Consider the following 22,300-nt stretch of genomic DNA (forward strand, 5'->3'; position numbering starts at 1 on the left):
CCTCCCCTTTCCCTGGGCTGGCTCCAGACTCCCCTCAACAATGGTCTCTCCTTCCCCCTGGGAGGGGCATCTCACTCCCCATGGGTTGCCTGGCAGACTCTGGCCCTGGTAGGGAGGGGGAGCCAAGGCAAACTCAGAGTGACTCTCCCTGAGTTGCCAACAGACAAGGCCCCGGGAATCCAAGCAATCTCCTTGGGGGTTACATATGAAATGTTTATGCCAGCCAAAATCTTTAATAGCGAGATAATATGAGTGGCATTTTGCCAGTAATCATACTGAGTTGAGGTATTGGCAGTGAGGCTATTTAGCAACTAGCTCCTGTTTCTTTACACACACAACTCATATTGATTTGATGGTTTGTGTTGGGAATCTGAGATCAGCCCAACAATTTGTTAGAGAGGAATGGGAAACAAAGAGAAAACAAAATATCTCTCGGGGATGGTGTAGATAATACTTAGTCCTGCAGTGAAGCAGGACTAGCCCAGATGACTATCTAGGTCCTTGCCAGCCCTACATCTGATTCTAAAATAGAAGGGAAGAAAATAATCTGAAATCTCTGCTTGGTTTATATTTTACAGTGCTTTCATAAATCAGAGGAATAAACAGATATATTTACAGCAAATTCTCTTTCCTTCTGACAATTACTGCTTACTGGATTGGGATTAGATTAATTCTTGAATAGAGTTTTACAAAATAAACCAATAACTACATGAAGTAATATTAAATTATTAGTGGTGCTACAAGTCACTGTTGCTGTCCCAGCTCAGTGACAAGTTCATTGTGTGTCTCCAAGAAATAACATTACAATCCAGATAAAAAAGGAAGTGTCACTGTGGGAGAAAATGTGGGAGAAAAGTACCCAGGAAAAAATTGACAGTGGTACCAGATGTGCTTCTCAGGAGGAGCATGTCCAGTCCTGCCCTTCATCCCTCCATCCCCTGCCTCTTCTTTTCATTTTCTAGGTGTCTTTCACGTGGAGTATAAGACATTAGAGGCAGAGGACAGATCTATGTGTATTTCTGTAAAAGCCAAATCCAGTGCCCATCAGTAAATATCATTGCATTTATTGCAAAGTGGAAAAGACACTAAAGTCCAGTGAAAAATGTTGGTATTCTACACTGATTAAAACATCAGGCTTCAAAGCTTCCCCGATAACAAGTGTCTATGTAAATATCTAAATAAATGCATCTTATAAAATACTTCCTTGCCTTTCTCACAGAGGCATGAGAATGTGCTTGTCACAAGCATTTGTGATGCACTCATTTATTGCTAATGATGAAATTTACCTCCAGTGCCCAGCCCCAGAGACTATAATAACCTGACACTCAGTGACCATGGGAAAAGTTCTCCTTTAGCTCAATAGGTATTGCCTAGGAAATGGAATTGACAAGCTTCAGTTTCCAAAAATATGCACACTGGTTGCATTAAATCCAGGAGAAACGGCTCTAAGTATATTTCCTTCACACCTGCCCCCACAAATTTTGTACTGTCAATCTTCACGAAAGTTGTAGGTCAGTGGTCACCAACCAGTAGACCGGGATCTACTGATAGATCTTGGAGCCTCTGAGAGGTGATCCTGACTGGTTTGGCCAAGAAGCTATCAAGTGCCAGCACTTCAGCTGCCTCTCCCCGCACTGCTGTGCAGCTCCTGCCCTCTGCCTTGGAGCTGACCCTTCAGGAGCCTCCTGCTTGCTGGGTAGGGGAGGGAGAGGAGAGAGCCAATGTCAGGTTGCCCCCCCCCACTCTGTATCCCATCTCCACAGAGCAGAGAGGGGACTCAACAGGGCTTGGGATGGAGGGGGTTTGTTGGCTGCTTTTGGGAGCGATGCAGGGCCAGGGCAGTGGGAAGCCTACATAGCCCCACTGCACCACCACCCAGGAGCCACCTGAGGTCAGCAGGGCCCAGCCGGCAGCCACATCCTGAAACCCTGCCCCAGTCATGAACCCCCTCCTGCACCGCAAGCTCCTGCCCCAGCCCCACGCACCCCTGCATCCCAACACCCTCCCAGAGCCTGCACCTAGAATCCCTCCTGCATCCTAACTGCCTGCCCCAAGCTCGGCTCAGAGCCTCTCCCTTATTCCAGATCCCTTAATCCAAGATCAGAGTCTGCACCCCAACCATCAGCCCCAGCATGGTGAAAGTGAAGGAGGATGGAGTAAGCAGGGACGGGACCTCAGAGAAGGGGCACAAAGGAGGTGGGGCACGAGTATTTGGGTTTGAGGTACATCTTCGATTGCACTTAAATTCAAAAAGTGATCTCATGCTTAAAAAGGTTGGAGACCACTGTTGTAGGTAATTCATTTCTGAGACTGGTTGTTGCTATCAAAATACCTTTTATGCATCTAGGCCTTTAACATTTCGTTTTGAGCAGAACTCTCAAATGTAGCAACTGTACACACCCTGTTTCAGAAACTGACCAGGATGTGTGTGTGTCCCTGAAAGAACTCATGACATTCAGTGCCTTGTAAAACACTTTCTTTATCTGCAAGATGATTGCAGAATTACAGTGATTTATTTGTTAAAAGAAACCTTGTACATTTCCATCACCTCTCCGCTATCTATTTTCCTGTTCAAGTGTTTGATTACTTCTCAGCCAGGCAATTCATTTTCCTACAGCTGGTGTCTTCATTTGCTATATATTTTATAGAGTTTCCTCTCCCTCAGCCCAGAAGATTCAAGACCTTTATGTGGCTTCCCAGTACGCATCCCTACGCACTTCACAAATCACTGACTAGATGTCAGTTCACTATCTGCACATGAAACAAATAAAGTAGTAAAATGGGATAAAGAAAAAGAATTATAACTGGCTGCTTTTATGTCATTCTCTCCTTCTCATTTAGTAAATTGTATCTAGGACAGGGATGGGCAAAATACAGTCTGGGGGGGCCGGATCCAACTCGCCAACAGCTGCTGCGGTTTAAAGTGCAGTTCCTATGTTTCTCTGTTCTGCAGGGAAGAGGGAAGCTTTGTGTGATCTTCCCGCCCCCAGCCCAATCCTTAGCTCCTATTGCCCAGAAATAATTAGCCAATAAAAACTGACCCCAGCCAATCTCTCAGCTCCTATTGGCTGGAAATAGCCAGCCGATCAGAGCTGAGAGATTGACCTGGGAGACAGGGGCAGCGTAAGCCTCTTCCCCCACCCAGACTTGAGAGCCACATGGCGGGAACAGCCTGTATTTTCAAGTGGTGTGAGGCTGCAGTAGGCCTTAGGTAAGCACCTCCTAGCCATATCCTGCCTCTGGTACCCCTGTATCTCCCGCACCCCAACTCCCTTCACCCAGGTCACCATCCAAACCCTCTGCCCACCCCTGCCCAGGTCACAACTCCCTCCCAGACTCTGTACTCCTTCCTCCAGGCTAGAATCCTCTCCTGCACCCAAGCATGCTCCCAGACTCTGCACCCCATTCCCTTGCCCCAGGTCACAATCCCTTCCTTCACTCAAACATCCTCTCAGACCCCACACCATCTCCTGCATCCCAGCTCCTTACCTGTGAACCCTTCTGTATCCAGCCTCCACCCCTTCCACAGAAAAGTGCAGCCCTTGACCACTTACCAAAATCTTGGAGTGGCTCCCCACCAAAAAATATTGCCCACTCCTGATCTAGGCGGTCACGGGCTAATTGGTTCTATCTCTTGTTTTAAACATACCAAAAGGTAGAGGGCAAAAGCCAGGAGTGAAAGTCCTTAAACTATATACACATCCTGCACTTCAGTATATGAACAGAATATTCTTACTGTAGCCTTTCAAGATTGTGAGAAAAACTTACGAGCCCATGCCTAAAATTTTTCCTTGTCCTTGCCCTCAGCCAAAGCTCTGCATAACCCAGATCCTGACCCTCTCTATGCTCTCATCTCTTTCTACATCTTTCTCAACCCTTTTGTTCTCCACAAGCCATCTGATTAATTATCTAATTTCCTTCTCCCTCACACCCTCTTTTCTTCAGTTTCACTTAGCCCCCTGTACCTGGCACCATCTAGTCTAGCAGGTCTCCACACCTACCCTGTTGCAATTTTTCCTTAAAAGTTATTTCTTCCACCATACCAATAAAACTCTCTCTCTCTTTCTCTCTGTCTCTGTCTCTTTGAAGTTATGGTGAGAGACATAAAGTAAAAAAACACAAACCATAAAGTCTGTACAGTACAGGTTCAGGCACTGTTTAATTGCTTTCCATTTTCCTATTTGTTCATTTATTTAGAGTAGGGCAGACACCTTGGGTAACATTTACAAAAGTGCCTATGTAATTTAGTAGCTTAAGTGCTTTAGGCACTTTTGAAAATGAAAGTTTGGCTCCTAACAAGTAAAATTTGTCTATAAATTTTACTGGTTCACCTCTGGTGAGTGAAACTCAGCAAGGCCATCTTACTGTAGCATCAGGGAGAATGAGCAGATAAGTATGTTTTGTTTATGTAAACAAAGTTGATTTATCTTCATACTTAGAAAAAATGAGGCCGTCATGGACAAAGAACTTATTTAGGTCACAGGTTAAAAAACAAAGCAGATCAGTAATCTGGTTATAGTGTACTGGCTGTCTATTGGAGTGAGAGAGATGTGGTAACCTGCAAAGGACAGGTGCCCTCGTCACAGAAGATGCCACCAACTGGCATGAAGGGATTGTTTACAAAGGGAAGTAGTCCAAAATAGCTATTAGCTGCATAGCTATTTCAAACTGGCTCCATGTGTGGACACTGTTAGTGCAGAATAAGAATATCCAGAATAGCCTTACATTCACACCCTAGCACAAGTCTCAATAGCTTCCCCATGTAGACACAGCCCAAAACCCTTGTGGGCAATTTCAACAAGTGTTCAGATGCAATGGCAATAGGTATATTATAGAAATCTGGAATAAAACAGACACGAGGCTAGTTCTTGCCTGGGTGTAGAGATTAACTAACCTCGGAACCTTATACGGTCATTGCCCACATTCCAGCCATCCTGTGGATAGAAGATTTTAGTCTCTACTCCCATCAGTCTAGCATCAGTCATGTGATAATTTCCATCCCAATTATGAATACAAGATTTTTGTTGGTGGTATGGGTGATTTCATATCTGTAGTTCAGATTTTTGGCTTCTGGTGCCAAGTGCATACAAATGCTGGTGCACAGGAACACAGCCTGTGCTATTGACAGAAAGGGTGCTTTTCTTGAGCATTTTGTCCCAGGACCTAACTTTTAGGCCCTAGAAAACTGCAGGGACACCACTGAGATCTGCAGAGCCTGAGTGTGACGCTTAGGCTCCTACAGAATGAATGGGGAGAGATAGATACCTCCAATTGCGACCACAAAGACAGTATGCCGGGGGAGCCACCTAATCAGCCCATGGGAAATGCTGACCAGAGGGGTGTATCCTAAGCTTCTCCCCTCTCATAGAGAGGGATGCATAAGACCTGGGCTTGGCTGAGAGATGGCAGATCCCTGTTCCCTCAGAAGGGAGGAAATTAACCAGCGTCTCCCACAGCTTGGATGAGGGTCCTAACCACTAACTCCCTTCATCCCCATCTAGCCTGTGTCTACATTGGCATTCTTTTCCAGAAAAGGGATGCTAATGAGACCAGTCGGAATTGCAAATGCCGTGGGGGATTTAAATATCCCCCACGGCATTTTCATGAACATGGCTTCAGCTTTTTTCCGGCTCGGGGCTTTGCTGGAGGAAAGCGCCAGTCTAGACGGGATCTTTCGGAAAATAAAGCCTTTTCCGGAAGATCCCTTATTCCTGATTTTAAGAGGAATAAGAGATCTTCCGGAAAAGGCTTTATTTTCCGAAAGATCCCGTCTAGACTGGCGCTTTTCTCCAGCAAAGCCCCGAGCCGGAAAAAAGCGGCAGCCATGTTCATGCAAATGCCGCGGGGGATATTTAAATCCCCCGCGGCATTTGCAATTCCAACTTGTCTCATTAGAATCCCTTTTCCTGAAAAGGGTGCCAATGTAGACACAGCCCTAGTGTTTAGTGTGAGTTCTCCTGAGGGGCTCAACTGCCTAGTGAGTCAAGCCCCTCATGCGATTTAGGCCACTGCATGCCTATTTCCCTGGTTTGTGGATCGCTCTGGGGCCTAGGCAGGAAATAGGTGTCCAGGCATCTACATTGGGGTTGCTGGACATGTGCTCAGAGGCAAAAATACAGGGGCTGAGTGGGGCCTATAGAGTTAGTCAGGATTTTGGGGATCACAGTGATGCTTAAAAATCAGATTTAGGTTCCTAGGAACCTCCAGAGATTGAACCTTTTGTAACTACAAATCTGCCTTCTACTTCCTGCAAGTTCTGTGGCCATTTACTACACATTTAACCAATATATATATATCTCCATGAATATTTAGATGCGGTTTAGCTATACTGAACTATTTCAGCCTAGATTGGAATACAGCCTGAGGAAATACAATGCAGTCATCTTGCAAAACTTGTGGCATATGCCACTTATGACCAGGGAGTTTTGCGAGCAGGGGGAGCTAACAGGGAGTTTTGAGAGAGAGTTCTCCAGGTGAAGGAGGAGCCAATACAGGACCCTCGAGATAAGGAGCTGTCTGCAGTGTATATTTGTGTTTGGGGGTTACTTGCTAGTTGCCTGAAAGAAACTGTGTGTTGAGCTTGTGTCTGTCTGTTTGTTTGGAGATTCAAGTGCTGAGCTGTTTGTTTGAAGGGCCATGTGCTGTGGCCGGCAGCTGGAAGCTGTGAGCTTCTTAATGAGGATTTGAAATCTAGACTCTGGTCGAGCCTTACCCAGGGGGTGGGGCTATCTGGAAGGCCAGGGCTTTATAAAGCCCATGATTAAGCAACCAGGGAACTTTGCAAACAGGGGCAGCAAACAGGGAGTTTCGAGAGGCAGCGGGAAGGGGGTGAGGTACACTTGCCATTCTTTAAAACTTTTAAACTAAACTAAAAACAAAACTTCCTGATTTAAACAAAACCCCTATCAATAACCTAAGTAGCTGTAGGAGAGAATGCAGGCAGAAGCCCAGCAGCAGAGAGAGGCTATCCTGTTTATTGTACTCAGTGTAGCATGTATATTACCTGCCCCGTGGGCAGGTGGCGTATGTGTGCATTCGGTACAAGTAGCTCCTGGCCCTCAGAGACCATGTATGGGCTTTGGAGGCCAGGGTGGCTGAACTGGAAGAGCTAAGGGAGGCAGAGAAGTATGTTGATGAGGCTTTCCAGGACTGTAGAGCTGTCCCACCTCCAGTCAGATACCCCTGTGCTGTTAAGGAGGATGAAAGGCTCAGGGAAGGAGACCAATCAACTGGAGCAGAGGGAAATGATCCCATAGGTGGGACCCTCCTTCCAGAGGATGTTATAGTATCCTCTCACACTGAGGATACATCTCCGTGGGAGGGAACGCCACTCATTAGGAAAAGGCAGATGTTTGTAATGGGGGATTAGATAATTAGAAACATAGATAGCTGGGTTTGTGATGACCGAGAAAATTATATGATGACTTGCCTGCCTGGTGTGAAGGTTGCGGATCTCTCGAGACATCTAGATCAGTGTTTCTGACAGTGTACTGCGGAAACACTTTCAGAAACACTTTAACTGGCCTCCCCGTTTCGTCCTTTGCAGACAAGGGGAGCCACGGGAAGCGGTAGCCCAGCCCACGCCACTTCCTGTGGCTCCCCTTGGCTGCAAAGGACGAAACAGAGCCAATGGGAGTCACAAGGCTCCATGGCCGCGGCGCTGGTAAATAAACAAACCAGGGCAGCCAGTTAAAGTGTTTCTGAAAGTGTTTCCGCAGTACACTTTCAGAAACACTGATCTAGATAATCTTATATGTAGTGCTGGGGAGAAGCCGGTGGTCGTGGTACATGTAGGTACCAATGACATAGGGAAGGGTAGCAAAGAGGTTCTGGAGGCCAAATTTAGGCTGCTAGGAAAGAGATTGAAATCCAGGACCTCTATGGCAGCATTCTCTGAAATGCTTCCAATTCCATGCTCAGGGCCAGGTAGGCAGGCAGAGCTTCGGCGTCTCAATGTGTGGATGAGATGATGGTGTAGAGAGGAGAAGTTTAGATTTATTAGGAACTGGGGAAACTTTTGGGATAGAGGAAGCCTATACAAGAAGGATGGCCTCCACCTAAATCAAAATGGAACCAAACTGCTGGCACTTAACATTAAAAAGGTCATAGAGCAGTTTTTAAACTAAGGACTGGGAGAAAAGCTGACAAGTGTGGAGGATTACATGGATCGGACAGAGACATCTATTAGGGGAGGTTCTATTAATAGAGATGCTCTATGTTCTAGTCAGGAGGAGAGGATGGAAGTATAGGTCAGATCAAATGAGACACAGTCAAATGAAAAAGAGTCTAACACATCAGGAAATGGCAGACAGATAAATAGTGACAATTTATTAAAGTGCTTATATGCAAATGCTAGAAGTCTAAATAGTACAATGGGTGAACTGGAGTGCCTAGTTTTAAAGGAGGATATTGATATAACAGACATCACAGAAACTTGGTGAAATCAGGACAATCAATGGGACACAGTCATACCAGGGTACAACACATATTGGCAGGACAGAGCAGGTCATGCCGGTGGGGGAGTGGCACTATATGTGAAAGAAAATGTAGAATCAAATGAAGTAAAAATCTTAAATGATCCAAAAAGTTCCATTGAATCTCTATGGATAGTAACTCCATGCTCCAATAATAAGAATATAGCTTTAGGGATATATTAACGACCACCTGATTAGGACAGTGACAGTGACTATGAAATTCTAAGGGAGATTAGAGAGGCTATCAAATTTAAAAACTTAATAATAGTGGGGGGGGAGGGTTCAACTATCCCCATATCAACTGGGTACACGTCACTTCAGGACGGGATGCAGAGATAAAATTTCTTGATATCTTAAATGACTGCTTCTTAGAGCAGCTGGTTCTGGAACCCACAAGGGAAGAGGCTATTCTTGAGTTAGTCTGAAGTGGAGCTTAGGATCTGGTTCAAGAGGTAAATATAACTGGACCACTTTAAAATAGTGACCATAATGTAATAAAATTTAACATCCCTGTGGTGGAAAAAACACCTCAGCAGCCCAACACTGTGGCATTTAATTTCAGAAAGGGAAACTACACAAAAATGAGGAAGTTAGTTAAACAGAAATTAAAAGGTACAGTGACAAAAGTAAAATCTCTGCAAGCTGCATAGAAAATTTTAAGACACCATAATAAAGGCCCAACTTACATGTATACCCCAAATTAAAAAACACAATAAGGCTATGTCTACACTTGCAGCTTCTTGCGCAAGAACATCTTGCGCAAGCGTTCTTGTGCAAGAAGTCTTGCGCAAGAAAACGTCCACACTGCCATGTGCACACTGTGCTTTTGTGCAAGAGCTCCCATGGCAGTGTGGATGCTCTCTTGCGCAAGAAAACTCTGATGGCCATTTTAGCCATAAGGATTTCTTGCACAAGAAATCCCTGCCAAGCGTCCACACTGCCCTCTTGCACAAGAGCTTCTGCGCAAGAGGGCTTACACCTGTTAAAAAAGAGCGTAGCTCTTGCGCAAGAAGCCCTCTCTTACCACGCCGTACTGTAAATTTCCTTGCGCAGGAGTGGGCAGGCAGTGTAGACACTCTGCGGATTCTTGCACAAGAACGGCCATACTTACGCAAGAAGCCATGAGTGTAGACATAGCCCAAGAGAACCAAAAAAGTGCCACCATGGCTTAACTGGGTAAAAGAAGCAGGGACAGATAAAAAAGATATCTTTTAAAAAGTGGAAGCCAAATCCTAGTAAGGAAAAAGGAAAGGGCCATAAACTTTGTCAAATTAAGTATAAAAATATAATAAGAAAAGCCAAAAAGGAGTTTGAAGAACATCAAGACAAAAAATCAAAAAGTAATAGTAAAATATTTTTTAAGTACATCAGAAGCAGGAAGCCGGCTAAACAACCAGTGAAGCCCTTGGATGATCGAGATGTTAAAGGAGCCCTCAAAGATGATAAAGTCATAGCGGAGAAGCTAAAAGAATTCTTTGCTTCTGTCTTCACGGCTGAGGATATTGGGGAGATTCCCAAACTTGAGCCATTCTTTTTAGGTGACAAATCTGAGGAATTGTCCCAGATTGAAGTGTCATTAGAAGAGGTTTGGGAACAAATTGATAAATTTAACAGTAACAAGTCACCAGGACTGGATGGCATTCATCCAAGAGTTCTGAAAGAACTCAAATGGGAAATTGCAGAACTATTAACTGGGGTTTGTAACCTGTGCTTTAAATCAGCTTCCCTACCTAATGATTGGAAAATAGCTAACGTGACACCAATATTTAAAAAGGACTGTAGAGGTGATCCTGGCAGTTGCAGACTGGCAAGTCTAACGTCAGTACCAGGCAAATTAGTTGAAACTATAGCAAAGAATAAAATTGTCAGAAACATGGATGAATATCATTTGTTGGGGGAAAGTCAAAATGGTTTCTGTAAAGGGAAATCATGCCTTACTAATCTGCTAGATCTTTGAGGGGGTCAACAAATATGTGGACAAGAAGGATCCGGTGGATCTTGTATACTTAGATTTCCAGAAAGCCTTTCACAAGGTCCCTCACCAAAGGCTCTTAAGTAAAATTACATTGTCATGGGATATGAGGGAAGGTCCTTTCGTGGATTGATAACTGGTTAAAAGACAGGAAACTAAGGGTAGGAATAAATGGTAAATTTTCAGAATGGAGAGAGGTAACTAGTGGGGCCTCCAAGGGTCTGTCCTGGGACCCATCCTATTCAACTTATTTATAAATGATTTAGAGAAAGGGGTAAACAGTGAGGTGGCAAAATTTGCAGAAACTGAACTACTTAAGGTAGTTAAGACCCAAACAGACTATGAAGAGCTTCAAAAAGATCTCACCAAACTAAGTGATTGGGCATCAAAATGGCAAATGAAATTTAACGTTGATAAATGTAAAGTCATGCACATTGGAAAAAATAATCCCAACTATATATACAATATGATGGGGACTAATTTAGCTACAACTACTCAAGAGAAAGCTTTTGGAGTCATGTGGATAGTTCTCTGAAAACATCCACTCAGTGTGCAGCAGCAGTGAAAAAAGAAAATAGAATGTTAGGAGTCATTAAAAAAAGGAATAGAGAATAAGACAGAATGTCTTATTGCCTCTATATAAAAGCATGGTACGCTCGCATCTTGAATACTGCGTACAGATGTGGTCGCCTCATCTCAAAAAAGATATATTGGCATTGGAAAAGGTTCAGAAAAGGGCAACAAAATTGATTAGGGGTCTGGAACATGTCCCATATGAAGAGAGATTAAAAAGACTCAGACTTTTCATCTTAGAAAAGCGGAGACTACGGGGGGATATGATAGAGGTCTATAAAGTCATGACTGATATGGAAAAAGTAAATAAGGAAAAGTTATTTACTTATTCCCACAATATAAGAATAAGGGGGCACCAAATAAAATTAATAGGCAGCAGGTTTAAAACAAACAAAAGGATGTTTTTAACAGTCAACCTGTGGAACTCTTTGCCAGAAGATGCGGTGAAGGCTAGAACTTTAACAGGCTTTAAAAAAGAGCTAGAAAGATTCATGGAGGTTAGGTCCATCAATGGCTATTAGCCAGGACAATTAGGAATGGTGTCCCTAGCCTCTGTTTCTCTGGAAGTGGGAGACAGGGGAGGGATCATGTGAGGATTACTTGTTGTGATCCCTCCGTCTGGGGCATTTGATATTGGCCACTGTCGGCAGACAGGACACTGGGGTAGATGGACCTTTGGTCTGACCTAGTATGGTCATTCTTATGTCCCTACTTTCTTGCTATAGCTCATGCTTGCAAATGCTAGCTCTAACTCTTGCATTTAAGTTATTCTCTGGGGTGTCTGCATTTCAGTGGGGGAATAAAGTGATACTATGCTGTGCTGACAACTCTGATGATTTTATTGCACATTTCAAATATTTGGTGCTTTTCTTAAAGCCCCAGCTCCTGAAGTCAGATGATTATGTGACAATCTCAATTTTCAATAAGTTTAGCTTTTGTGGTTGCAGAGAAAAGCTTGAAGATGTGAATCCTTAAAGCTCGCAGTCCAGAAGGAAAACTAAGACCCCCAACGTATATTTTTTTAAACATCTTATGATGTGTGGGGTTGGTGATACTGATCAACACCTCTAATAATGTTGGCCTGTGTACGCAGCACTCGCAGCACCTGTTCACTTCAGTGGCAGCTTTGATGCAACTGATCAAATAATAAAATCTGACCCTAGCTTGTCAGCTCCTCAGGATAGATACACTGAATCGAATTCACCTCTTCCTTACACTGACTTTACACCAGTGTAACTGCTGGCATCATGTGAACTACCCGAGGTTTATACTCATGCAAGTGAAAGGAGACTCTGATCTGAGCCTAAAAAGTTCCATTCACATTTATGGCAATGTCCAAAGAATAAGGTAAGATATTATTAAAGCATTAGTCATCAGGTAAAGAAAGCCTTTTACCAACGGGTAGGTAACAGGAACGGGATGACTTCATCACATTCTAATGTGATAAGACTTCCTGCCACTTTATCAACTGATGGTCGTGATGCTCTTTGCATGACAGCTCCAGCTTTCACATCGTTTGGTCCTGATAGGGCTCACTGAATTGCCAGATCCTCCTAGGTGGAGAAAAATCTCTTGCAAGACGTGAATGGTAGTTGGTCATTCAGCTCTAGCCACTTTCTCAAAGGGAAATGTAGGATAACTATGTGTGGAATTAGTTCTCCGGAGGGATGCACAGGAACCTGGAGGTGAATTCTGAGTGTGCTTCACTGCTTTAGTTACACTTCACGCTTGTTTTTCAAAGAGTCGGAGACAGGGCAAGTATGCCTGGTGCTGGGAGAGAGCAGATTTGTGATGAACACATTGGAAAGCAATTTATCTGTAGGAAAGACAACGCCTCTCACTCCCATAAGAGTGCAGAGATCAACTGGCACTTCAGTGATCACCAGAGACATAAGTGCCAACTGTCAACCCAGGGACCAAGAATGAGAAGGGGCCAGATTGAAACAGCATCTGTTCTATGGGCGGCTCTAGCCACCTGTTTTAGATGAGTAAACTCGCCCATGAAAATAATCTTCCTGCCCTATGACCAGCTTTACGTCTAGTCTGTCCCTGGCAGGGGCCAGGCAGGCCACAAGGTTTATCACTGCCCATGAGTTGTTGTTACCCTCCTGCATAGCCCCACAAGGAAAGAATTGGGATTAGCAAACCTTCAATGAAACAATTGTAGTAGAGAAAGGAGAGATGTGTGTTTGAGGAATTCCAATTCCAATGTCTGTATGGTGGTTCTACCTTTTCCCTCCTCCTTGTATTACGCTGTATTTGATAAAGCCTAGCAAGCTTTCCACAACCCAGCTCTGCTCCAAAGCCAGCGTCCAAAGAGACTATTGTAGTCTACGTGGCCTCCAAGCATCTTCCCTGGCTGACTGGCAATAGCCCCTCTGTGGTTTACCACTAGGCAATTCCTAAAGACTCAGTCACCTCATAGGATGGCCTGGTGGGGTATTATAAACTCAGCTCCTAAGAAATACAGAGAAAATTAAGGAAACATCCTTCTGTCAGTTAACACTAGCAACATAATTGGAGTAATTTTAGTGTGTAAAATGCAGTTCAGATGTCCTTAGCATTCCAACAGGGAAAGCTCTATCAGAATTCTGTCTTCTCAGCTTTTGGTAAATCCAGAGCTGCCTATAGCTATGAAGAAAGGGGCATATTTTATCACCAGCTTTATAAGTTAGCGTAAAGATAGTCATACAATGGCAACCTCATTAAGATACTACTTTGCACATATAGAAGGTTCCCATCTTGAAGATCTCAAAATGCTTTTGCAGCATTAAATGAATTAACCCTAACAACATCTCCATGGGGCAGGCAATTATTATTTCCATGGGTAAGAGAACAAAAAAGAGAAGACCTAGATTTACAAGAATGCCCTCTATTTTTTTGTTGCCCATCTGGTGAACATCTCAGGTGCTGAGCACCTTCATTGGGAACTATGGATGCTCTGTACCTCAACACCAGCATCTCAAGCTGGGCTCCCAAAATAATATTCACTTTTGTAAAATATAGTCAAAGACTGGCTGAAATTCATGGAGGACCTCTAGACTGAAGCAGAACTAAAAGCTAGGAACAGCCATGCCCCGACATGCTACAGTTACTTAAATCCAATAAGAGAATTCTTGGACCTTTCTAATAAATCTCTCTATGTTGATGGTGGAGATAAAGACATCTGAAAGATTCTAAAGTGAAAGCATCAGGAACAAAGCACTGACTTAATCTTTCAGCACATCTATTAGTCAATCAAATGCACATCTCTGGAAAGTTGACTATACAGTCTACTACCCTACCAAAGAGTATAGAGAAGCATATACTACGAATTTTCTAGTAATTATCTGTTTCTTGCTAAAATGTGTTGGCCAGTTTTCAATTTCCACTGGAAAGTTTAATCCAGACAGCCATTTTAGATTAGTAAACAATGTATAAACAGTGGCATTACTGCATGAGGAATTTCAGAAGGAAAGAGTGTTAGATGTTACTGACCCTTTTTCATGCATTTTTGTCTACTTTTCTTTTTCCATAGTTTACTCCTTACATACATCCATTTAAACACAGGATCTTTGTCCTTCAGTTATCTTTCCTTCCACTTGTTGATTTTAAGCAGTTAAGACATGATTGTGAAGCTCTTAATTCCCTCTCATGAGAGTTAGCATGATACAACACAAAGAATTATCCTCTGCGAAAGTGTGAGCAGAGTACAAGGTATTTACTCGGTAACATAGTTGTGCATGTTGCAAGCAGGCCTATTTCATGCCTAAGGACAGATGCAGATAGTGCTGAAGTACAATAGATTGTACCATTTTGTGTAAATCAGCCTAGCTCTGAAGTAAATGGAGCTACACTGAGTTACAGCAGCTGAGGATCTGCTCCTACACAGTATCGTTCAAGGCCTGGCTTTAATTGCGGCTATACAAAGATACCATAAATTGAAATTCACAAATCAAGTACTGAAACACTTTGCTTTCTCCCTCCTCCTCTCCTGTCTATTCAGAAGGCCATAGCTAAAACCTTCTTACTCATGGGGTGAACAAGCTTTATTTGTTTCCCTTTCAACATCTGGTTCAAGCTTCTCATTCTCACCTTCAAGGTCTTACTCTACTCAGCCTTCTACATCTCTATGCTCACATTTCACATTGTTTTCCTCTCACTTGGTTTGTCCCCACAACCTCACCCCTTCCCTGTATTCTTTACATTATCTCCCACTCAGAGGCCTGGTATCAGCATATAGGGTATGTGCACCTACACGCCACAGTGAAAGACAGGTTGTGACCACACTGTGGTGTGCAGCTACACTTGGTACTAAAAGGCTCCAAAGCCATCCTGCCCCATGTATAGAACATGCAGTTGCACAGGGCCCCTGGAAATTTGGGGCACCACTGGGTCTTAATGTCCACTTACCTCTTCCTATTCCTGTTCAATGGCTCTGCGTCCTCTGGAGAGGATCTAGTTAACTTAAAAATTAAAAAAGCCTGCCAGACCTATTAGCAGAGTCCATGAAAGAGCCAGTCAAGTGGTAATGAAGCCATTTAGCAGACCTTGGCCAACCCCATCAGTTTCTGAATTTATTGTGTTAGTTTAAAACAAAGGCCCTGTAGACTATTTCAGTAATGCACTGCTGAAGATTATAAAAATCACATCTCTAAAAAATAATCACCTCCTTTTCCTGCTGGCTGTCACGAGGAGTGAAAGACATCTGAAAGTTTAACAGTACTACATAGAGCCCCATAAATCCTAAGGGTGGCCCTGAAAGGCTCTGTCTCAGGGGAAACAGTGGAAAAGGCTCTGGCAGCAGGGAGCCTTTCCCCACTGCCTCCCTAGCAGTGAAAAGGCAGCACTACACAGCTAAAAAAAGCACTGTAGCTTTGGGTGGCAGAGCTTGGGCATGTAGAGAGCAGTTTAGGGCAGACGTTTTCAAACTCTAGGATGCAGCTTGTAAGGGCAAGCCACTAGCTGCTCATGTGACACTTTGTTTACCTGCACCTCCACAGGTCCAGGCAATCACAGCTCACATTAGCCGTGGATCAACATTCCCAGCCAGTGAGAGCTACTAGAAGTGGTGCCGACTGGAATATTGCTTCCCACGGGTCCCATTGGTAGGAATGATGATCCACAGCCAACAGGAGGTGCAACTGCCCGTACCTGCAGAGGTGCAGGTAAACAAAGGGTCTTACAAGCCACCTCCCAAAGCTTGATAATCCCTGGTCTCCGGTACATATCCTAAGGTTCAGCTCTGTGTTTACTCACTGAAGCAGCACCTCATTCTCTAAACTGCTAGTTATACCCATGCAGGGAGCCATGCAGTGTATGTACTTCACATACTACCACAAGTGTAAACATAGCCAAAGAAAACCAATGGGACCTTTTCTCTGAGTGACCATTGTTTTAGATTAGGAGACTGACAAAGCAAGAGCGTAAAGGTGGAGTCCCGTGGAACTGGTAAGAGAGCTCTTCCCCTTTCCCCCCATCCCAGTTCCACAAACCGTGTGGGGCAGGGTGCCATGCAAACACAAAGAATTCACATGGATCCCAGGGAAGAGCTGGAGCCAGCCAACAGATGAGTGGAGGAAGCCCAGGAAGATTGAAAGAAGAGACAGAGGGAAGCCACAAAGCAGAAGGCCAGGGCCCTAAGTGAAAAAAGGAGGTGGCTTTTTTAGTTTCTGGTTCTGTTTTGTGAAATTATTCCAGTGAAGACAGTTTCACACCTTTTGGTTTGTGGTGAAAGAAAGCAGCACTAACTCTTGCAAAAGCCCTTCTGTGTAGCCCTTTTGGGAGAGAGCATCTGCCTTTTACCCCCCCCCCCCCCCCACATACCTCCTCCCAGTGACACACTAGAGATGCTCTTAGAGGCACTAGTTAAAATCCTGCCACCCAGCTAAAGGGAAGGTAGGCCTGATTTCTCTCCTTTTGGCAGATTTCCTGCTCCCTCACAGTTCTGGGTGAGTGGGCTTTAGCACAGGCAAAGACAGATGGGAGAATCCTTGGTGAAAGCCCCTTGTTGAACTATTGCCAGCAATATTACTGCCAGTTTTCACATCAACTAGGGCTCTGTTGTTCCCCTGAGATCCACAAACAAACAGGACTTTCTGAACAGGGCTCCCAAGAGATTTCTCAGCTGTGTCCAAACTGCATCCTTCTCCTATCAAACCCCACAGAGCAGCAGCATGGGTGTCCCCACACATGCCTACTGCAGTGCTACAGACGCAGAGGTGATTCAGACAAAAGCGCTGTTATTTTTCTACACTCCTGCCAACTCCCTGGGTGGTTGGATCTGGGACAGCTTTGGTAGCACAGCTGCAGCAAATCCTTTTTGTCAGCAGTTGGTGCGGGGGGGGGGGGGGGGAAGGGGGGAGGAGAGGAGGAAGTCACCAGACATCAGTAGGGACCTTCCCATGGGAGTGACGGAACCTATGCCAGTTTTTTCCCTCTCTCTACACCATGGACATTTTGTAATTCCACATATCATCTGCTGCTTTATAAACTCAAATCCAAGGGCATGCTAATGGCCATGTAAACACACCTGTTGGACTTACCTGTGATTTTATTTTTAAAAAGTGAGATATGCCAGAATCACAGGCTAAATAATTGAATTGCAACTTAGGCTTCTAGTTTTACTGCTATAGAGTCTGAATGTCAGCAGTTTGTCAGCAGAGGGCCTTGATTCATCTGGGGCCCATATAATACATTAGCATAAAGGTAAAAAAGCATTTAGAATTTCCTCCTGAAACAATCTTTATTGTAATTGCTAGAATATAATCAAAGAGGGGAAAGAAACAGAACTAGTTTCACAAGTTTTAAATCCTCAGTCCATCCTTCCTACTTATCCTATTACTGAACAATGGTGGTATGTTAAGCTCTTAACTAGATTTCCATTATAAGACTGAGTTATGGTTCTGTTTAAATGTCTATACCCTGCTCAACGACATGTTACATGAGCTCCTTCCAATGATGCATTAAGTGACATAATTTGTCTCCCTTTTAGGAGATTATTTCTCCATTCCTTTCCCCTGAAAGAAAAATTATCCATGACCTCTTCTACATTCCTCAGGGAAAAATAATCCCTCTACATGAAATTGTGTGGGGTGGGGTTTCAGCTGTGAATCAGAGGAAACATTGTGAAGGTATTTCTAAATGTGAGAGAATTTTCACTTTTGGGAGAGTAATTGTATAAAATATCATATTTTAAAATAAAAATAGCTTGCCCTAGACAGACCAAAAGTTCTGAGGTAAGGCCTCATTTTGGAGTTATTTACTGTGGATTTCTAAATCTCTCAAATACAATCTCCTAAGAGATTTCTACAGTTGAACTAGTTACCAAACTCCTGCTGAGTGTAAGAACTTCAGTAAATTTGTGGAGGCAAAACATCCACACTCTTTAAAGTTCTCAGGAGAACTTCAGGTTTAAGAACTTCACAAGGAAACAGCAGTTCCTTAGAACAAACTATAGTGCATCTGCTTCAGGCAGAAGTTGAAGATGTGCCCATTAACACAGTTGTCATCCCAAAGTGGAATACACAGTTCCATGTAGCAATATTTGTGATATTTTTTCCTTGACAGCTAAAAAATGCTAAGGAAATTCCAAGACAATAAATGTATTTTAAGAAAAGACTGTAAATGCATGTGATTTTAAGTAATTAACCTTGACAGAACGTAAGTGTTGTATATTAAAATTAAAAGCCAGGAGATGTTTAATCTTAAAGATTTACAAATTTAACTCTTCTTTAAAATCTGAAAATTTAGAGTTTATGTTTCTACAAAAAAGTTCAAACTGCTTTTACAGCATTGATCAGCTCCTAAGTATACAACAGCCAGCAATGTTTTATTCAGCCAGCAGGTTCTCAATGTGAACTGCAAATGCATAGCATTGTTTTCCCTGATGTCTCCAATGTGTGGATCTGCAGCATGATTAAGTGACACATCCTTCCCCATTCCAAATATATTTGTAGGTTACAATAGAAATGAAAATCAAATAATCAGTTAAACATTTACACTGCTGTAGAAAAGTGGAGTAGATTCTAGTTCTACTCTGTCTGATCTATGGGGGTTTATACCATAGTTAGTAAAAGCCTTCTACTCCTTTAAGATATTGTGTGTGTAAGACTTAGATCATAAGGCCTTACCCAAGACCAAGAAGATTCTGCAGGGGTTCCTCTGTGTCTTGTGTCTCCGGACGACATCTTGAGAGGATCATTTTCCTCCATTTCCAGGGAATTCTTTACCCAGAAGTGCTAAATCTAGCTTTAGCTTTGGTCATAAGCAAAAATGCTTCCTTCAAGTAATAGTTGTTGACAACAAAGATCCAGAGAAAATAATTTCCCAGTGCTCATGTTTGCTTGCTAATTTTACCTGCTCAAGTTCTTGGAACCACAGCCAGAGCAAGAAACATGAGCCCAATAAGCTAGTGCACACTTTCCTTTCAACTGACTCCTCAAGTATTCCAATTAAGTCACAAGCTTCAGTGGCAGGAAGGCAGTTTTACCGACACAAAACACCTTCCAGCTGAATGCTTTCTTTCTTACTTTGAAAGGGGGTTTTTCTGGGAAGGCAATCTGCTGAGCTCCTCTAAGTGTGACTAACACTGTGCAATTTGCATTCTGCAGACATTTTAATACATTAGATATGTCTTTAAAATTGGCCCTTACTGTCATGTCATAACATAATCGTGTCCTCCTACACAACCCTGGAACTCCATAGCCTTAAATATGGTTACGGGGTGTAAGTGAAGATAGATAGGCAGGCATTAAGGGCCAAAATCTATTTGATTTTTGTGGCGTAGAATGCTAGTTAGATGCACAAAAGCTTCTTTGTCAGAGCTAAATTTAAAGGGAAATACTCAACGCCATTGGTTTAAGAAGTCGTATGCCCAGCTAGGGAGTGTGCAAATGTAATTCTCCTTTTTAATCCAGATTGCCTTTCCCCTTAAAGATTCAAACTCTGCTACTTCCAGTGCAGCAGCTGAACTCCTCTGCATGTCCCACCAGTCAGAAATTTGATAGCAAAATAAAGATCTTTCCTGGTTTCATGCCAATTCTTTCAGTGTAATTTAATAAATTATCTTCTAACTACCATGTGCAACCACTGAACCAGGCACTAAGCTTCTATTGTAGAAACACCAAATCAATCAGAAGTAGATAAATATTAAGCTCGATTTTCTCACCTATAGAAGTAGCAAGAAGTAGGACATAAATACTTTAAGTATAGTAGCTTTTCCGAGCTTTTGTGATTCATAATATCAGCCCCTAAAATCACATTCTTGAGATTACACTTTTGCATTTCTATGATATTCTGTGTTTAAAGAAGGCCTGAAATGATTTTGTCCAAAGACAGTTTTTTTGTTCTCCTGTTTTCTCTTTACCATAGAAATACCAAGAATATTATGTCAAGTTTTGCTGGCGTTCTCACTGTTGAGCGTAAGCTTCTGTGTTTCTAATCTTTAGCAAACACAACTTTTTCCCCAAGACTTTCAGATGTTTGAACTAAGTTCAAGAGATGAATAAAAATAATTTACACTGTTAATTATGTTACTTATTTGTTGTCTCTGGTGTTTTAAAACTGCTCGTCCCCATATAGAGCCTCATTCTCTACTCCCTTGTATTTTGCATTATCTTTTGCATTTGTGAAGAAGGAATACAGTATGCATCCATTCTGATTTTGTACCATTTTGTGCCCACCATTCTGAGCTGGAAAAGAGGCTGGATGAAAAAAGCGCCAGTAGACACCCCAGACTACAAGAACCAAGCAGAGGAAAAGATCAGCTAATGAAGGAGAAAGAGCTCAGGAATAGAATTACTGAGTTGGAAAATGAAGGAGGGGCACCGCATACTGTAACTGAAGATGTCATGGCAGAAGCAAAGAGCAGTTAGCCCTAGAAGAAGAGAGGAAGAGTCAAGGGAAATACCCAAAGTTCAGAGCCACAGGAGGAGACAACATGACTTGCAGGAGATTGCAAGGGAGAACAAAAGAGTAGAGGACTTGCAGCCAGAAAGAACAGGAGGACATGTGGAATCAGACCAACACCAGTTACGTCTACACCGCAGGCTTTTTGCGCAAGAACTACACTGCATGTGCGTTCTTGCACAAGTAATTTACAGTAAAACATCAGAAAAAGAGGGCTTCTTGTGCAAGAGTTATTCCTCTCCCCACGAGGAATTAGCCCTCTTGTACAAGAAGGCAGAGTGGAGGGCAACAGAGGTTTCTTGCGCAAGAAACCCCTATGACTAAAATGGCCATCAGAGCTTTCTTGCACAAGAGAGCGTCCACACTGCCATGGATGCTCTTGTGCAAAAGCACATGGCAGTGTGGATGTGCTCTTGCGCAAGATCTTTTGTGCAAGAACTCTTGCACAAAGCAGTTCTTGCGCAAGAAGCCTGCAGTGTAGACGTAGCCAAGGAAAAGGGGCACACCTATGTGACTGGTGACTCACTGCTAAGAAGAACAGAAGGGCCTGTTACCAGAGCTGCTCTAGAGAACAGAAGGGTGTACTGTCTGCCAGAAGCTAAAATATGGGATGTGGACCTGAGGCTGAAAAGGATCCTCATGGGAGAACAAAAGTGTCCACTTATTGTCTTTAATGCAGAAACAAATGATATAGCTATATTCTCACTAGGCCTTATCAAGGGAGACTACACCAGGCTGAATATGATGCAAAGAAATGGAGGCTGAGATGATCTTCAGTAGGATTCTACTTGTCCGTAGATGGGGAGAATGAAGTTAAGACAAGATTATGATGACCAACAAGCAACAGTTCTATAAAAGGAGAGCATTGGGACATTTGACCATTGGGAAGCATTTATGGACAGAAGACAGTTCTCCATCTTAATAGGGAGGAAAACAACCTTCTTGGGATGAAGGTTGATACAAATGATTGAAAGTGCTTAAAAACCTATGAACTTGAGGGAGATGGTTGGGAGATGCTCTTAATCACCCTCTCCCCAGATTCTAACACTGGGTGGGAGAAAAATCAAGAAAGATGATACAGCAATGGAGAAAGAAACAACAGTGGGTAAGAGAATGGACAACGTGGAACAAGGATTTGAACATGGGTCTCCCTGCACAGAAGATTGCCCTAACCACTAGAGTAGTCTCTGATTGTCAAGTTGAAGCTTTCCACTGCATTTAAATACTATGTGTTGAGATAGTGAATGAGAATGATCTGGTTCCAGGCACTGACCTAATATCCCCTTGGCATCTTTCTCAGGTTTCTCCTAAACTCTTGTCCCAGTTTCTGGCCACATGTCCCTTAGTGGCTCCTTTCCACAGCCACTAACTTGGACCTCTCAGACAGCCCCTG

At 43.2% G+C, this 22,300-nt stretch overlaps 1 protein-coding gene across 3 annotated transcripts in view; it reads right to left on the reverse strand.

Annotated features, from left to right (window-relative positions):
• Window positions 1-19,346, reverse strand: part of LPIN1 (lipin 1) — a 135,191-nt gene extending 115,845 nt beyond the window's left edge. The window contains exon 1 of one of the 3 annotated variants that reach the window (XM_075923491.1): window positions 19,131-19,346. In XM_075923491.1, coding sequence (XP_075779606.1) covers window positions 19,131-19,211 — 81 coding nt within the window. In that variant the 5' untranslated portion in view covers window positions 19,212-19,346. The remainder of the gene's footprint in view (window positions 1-19,130) is intronic. The other 2 variants (XM_006138553.4, XM_006138554.4) reach the window with 2 other exon arrangements.
• Window positions 19,347-22,300: the final 2,954 nt, after the last annotated feature.

The sequence above is a fragment of the Pelodiscus sinensis genome, chromosome 3 (genome assembly GCF_049634645.1).
Source record: "Pelodiscus sinensis isolate JC-2024 chromosome 3, ASM4963464v1, whole genome shotgun sequence".
Classification (NCBI taxonomy): domain Eukaryota; kingdom Metazoa; phylum Chordata; order Testudines; family Trionychidae; genus Pelodiscus; species Pelodiscus sinensis.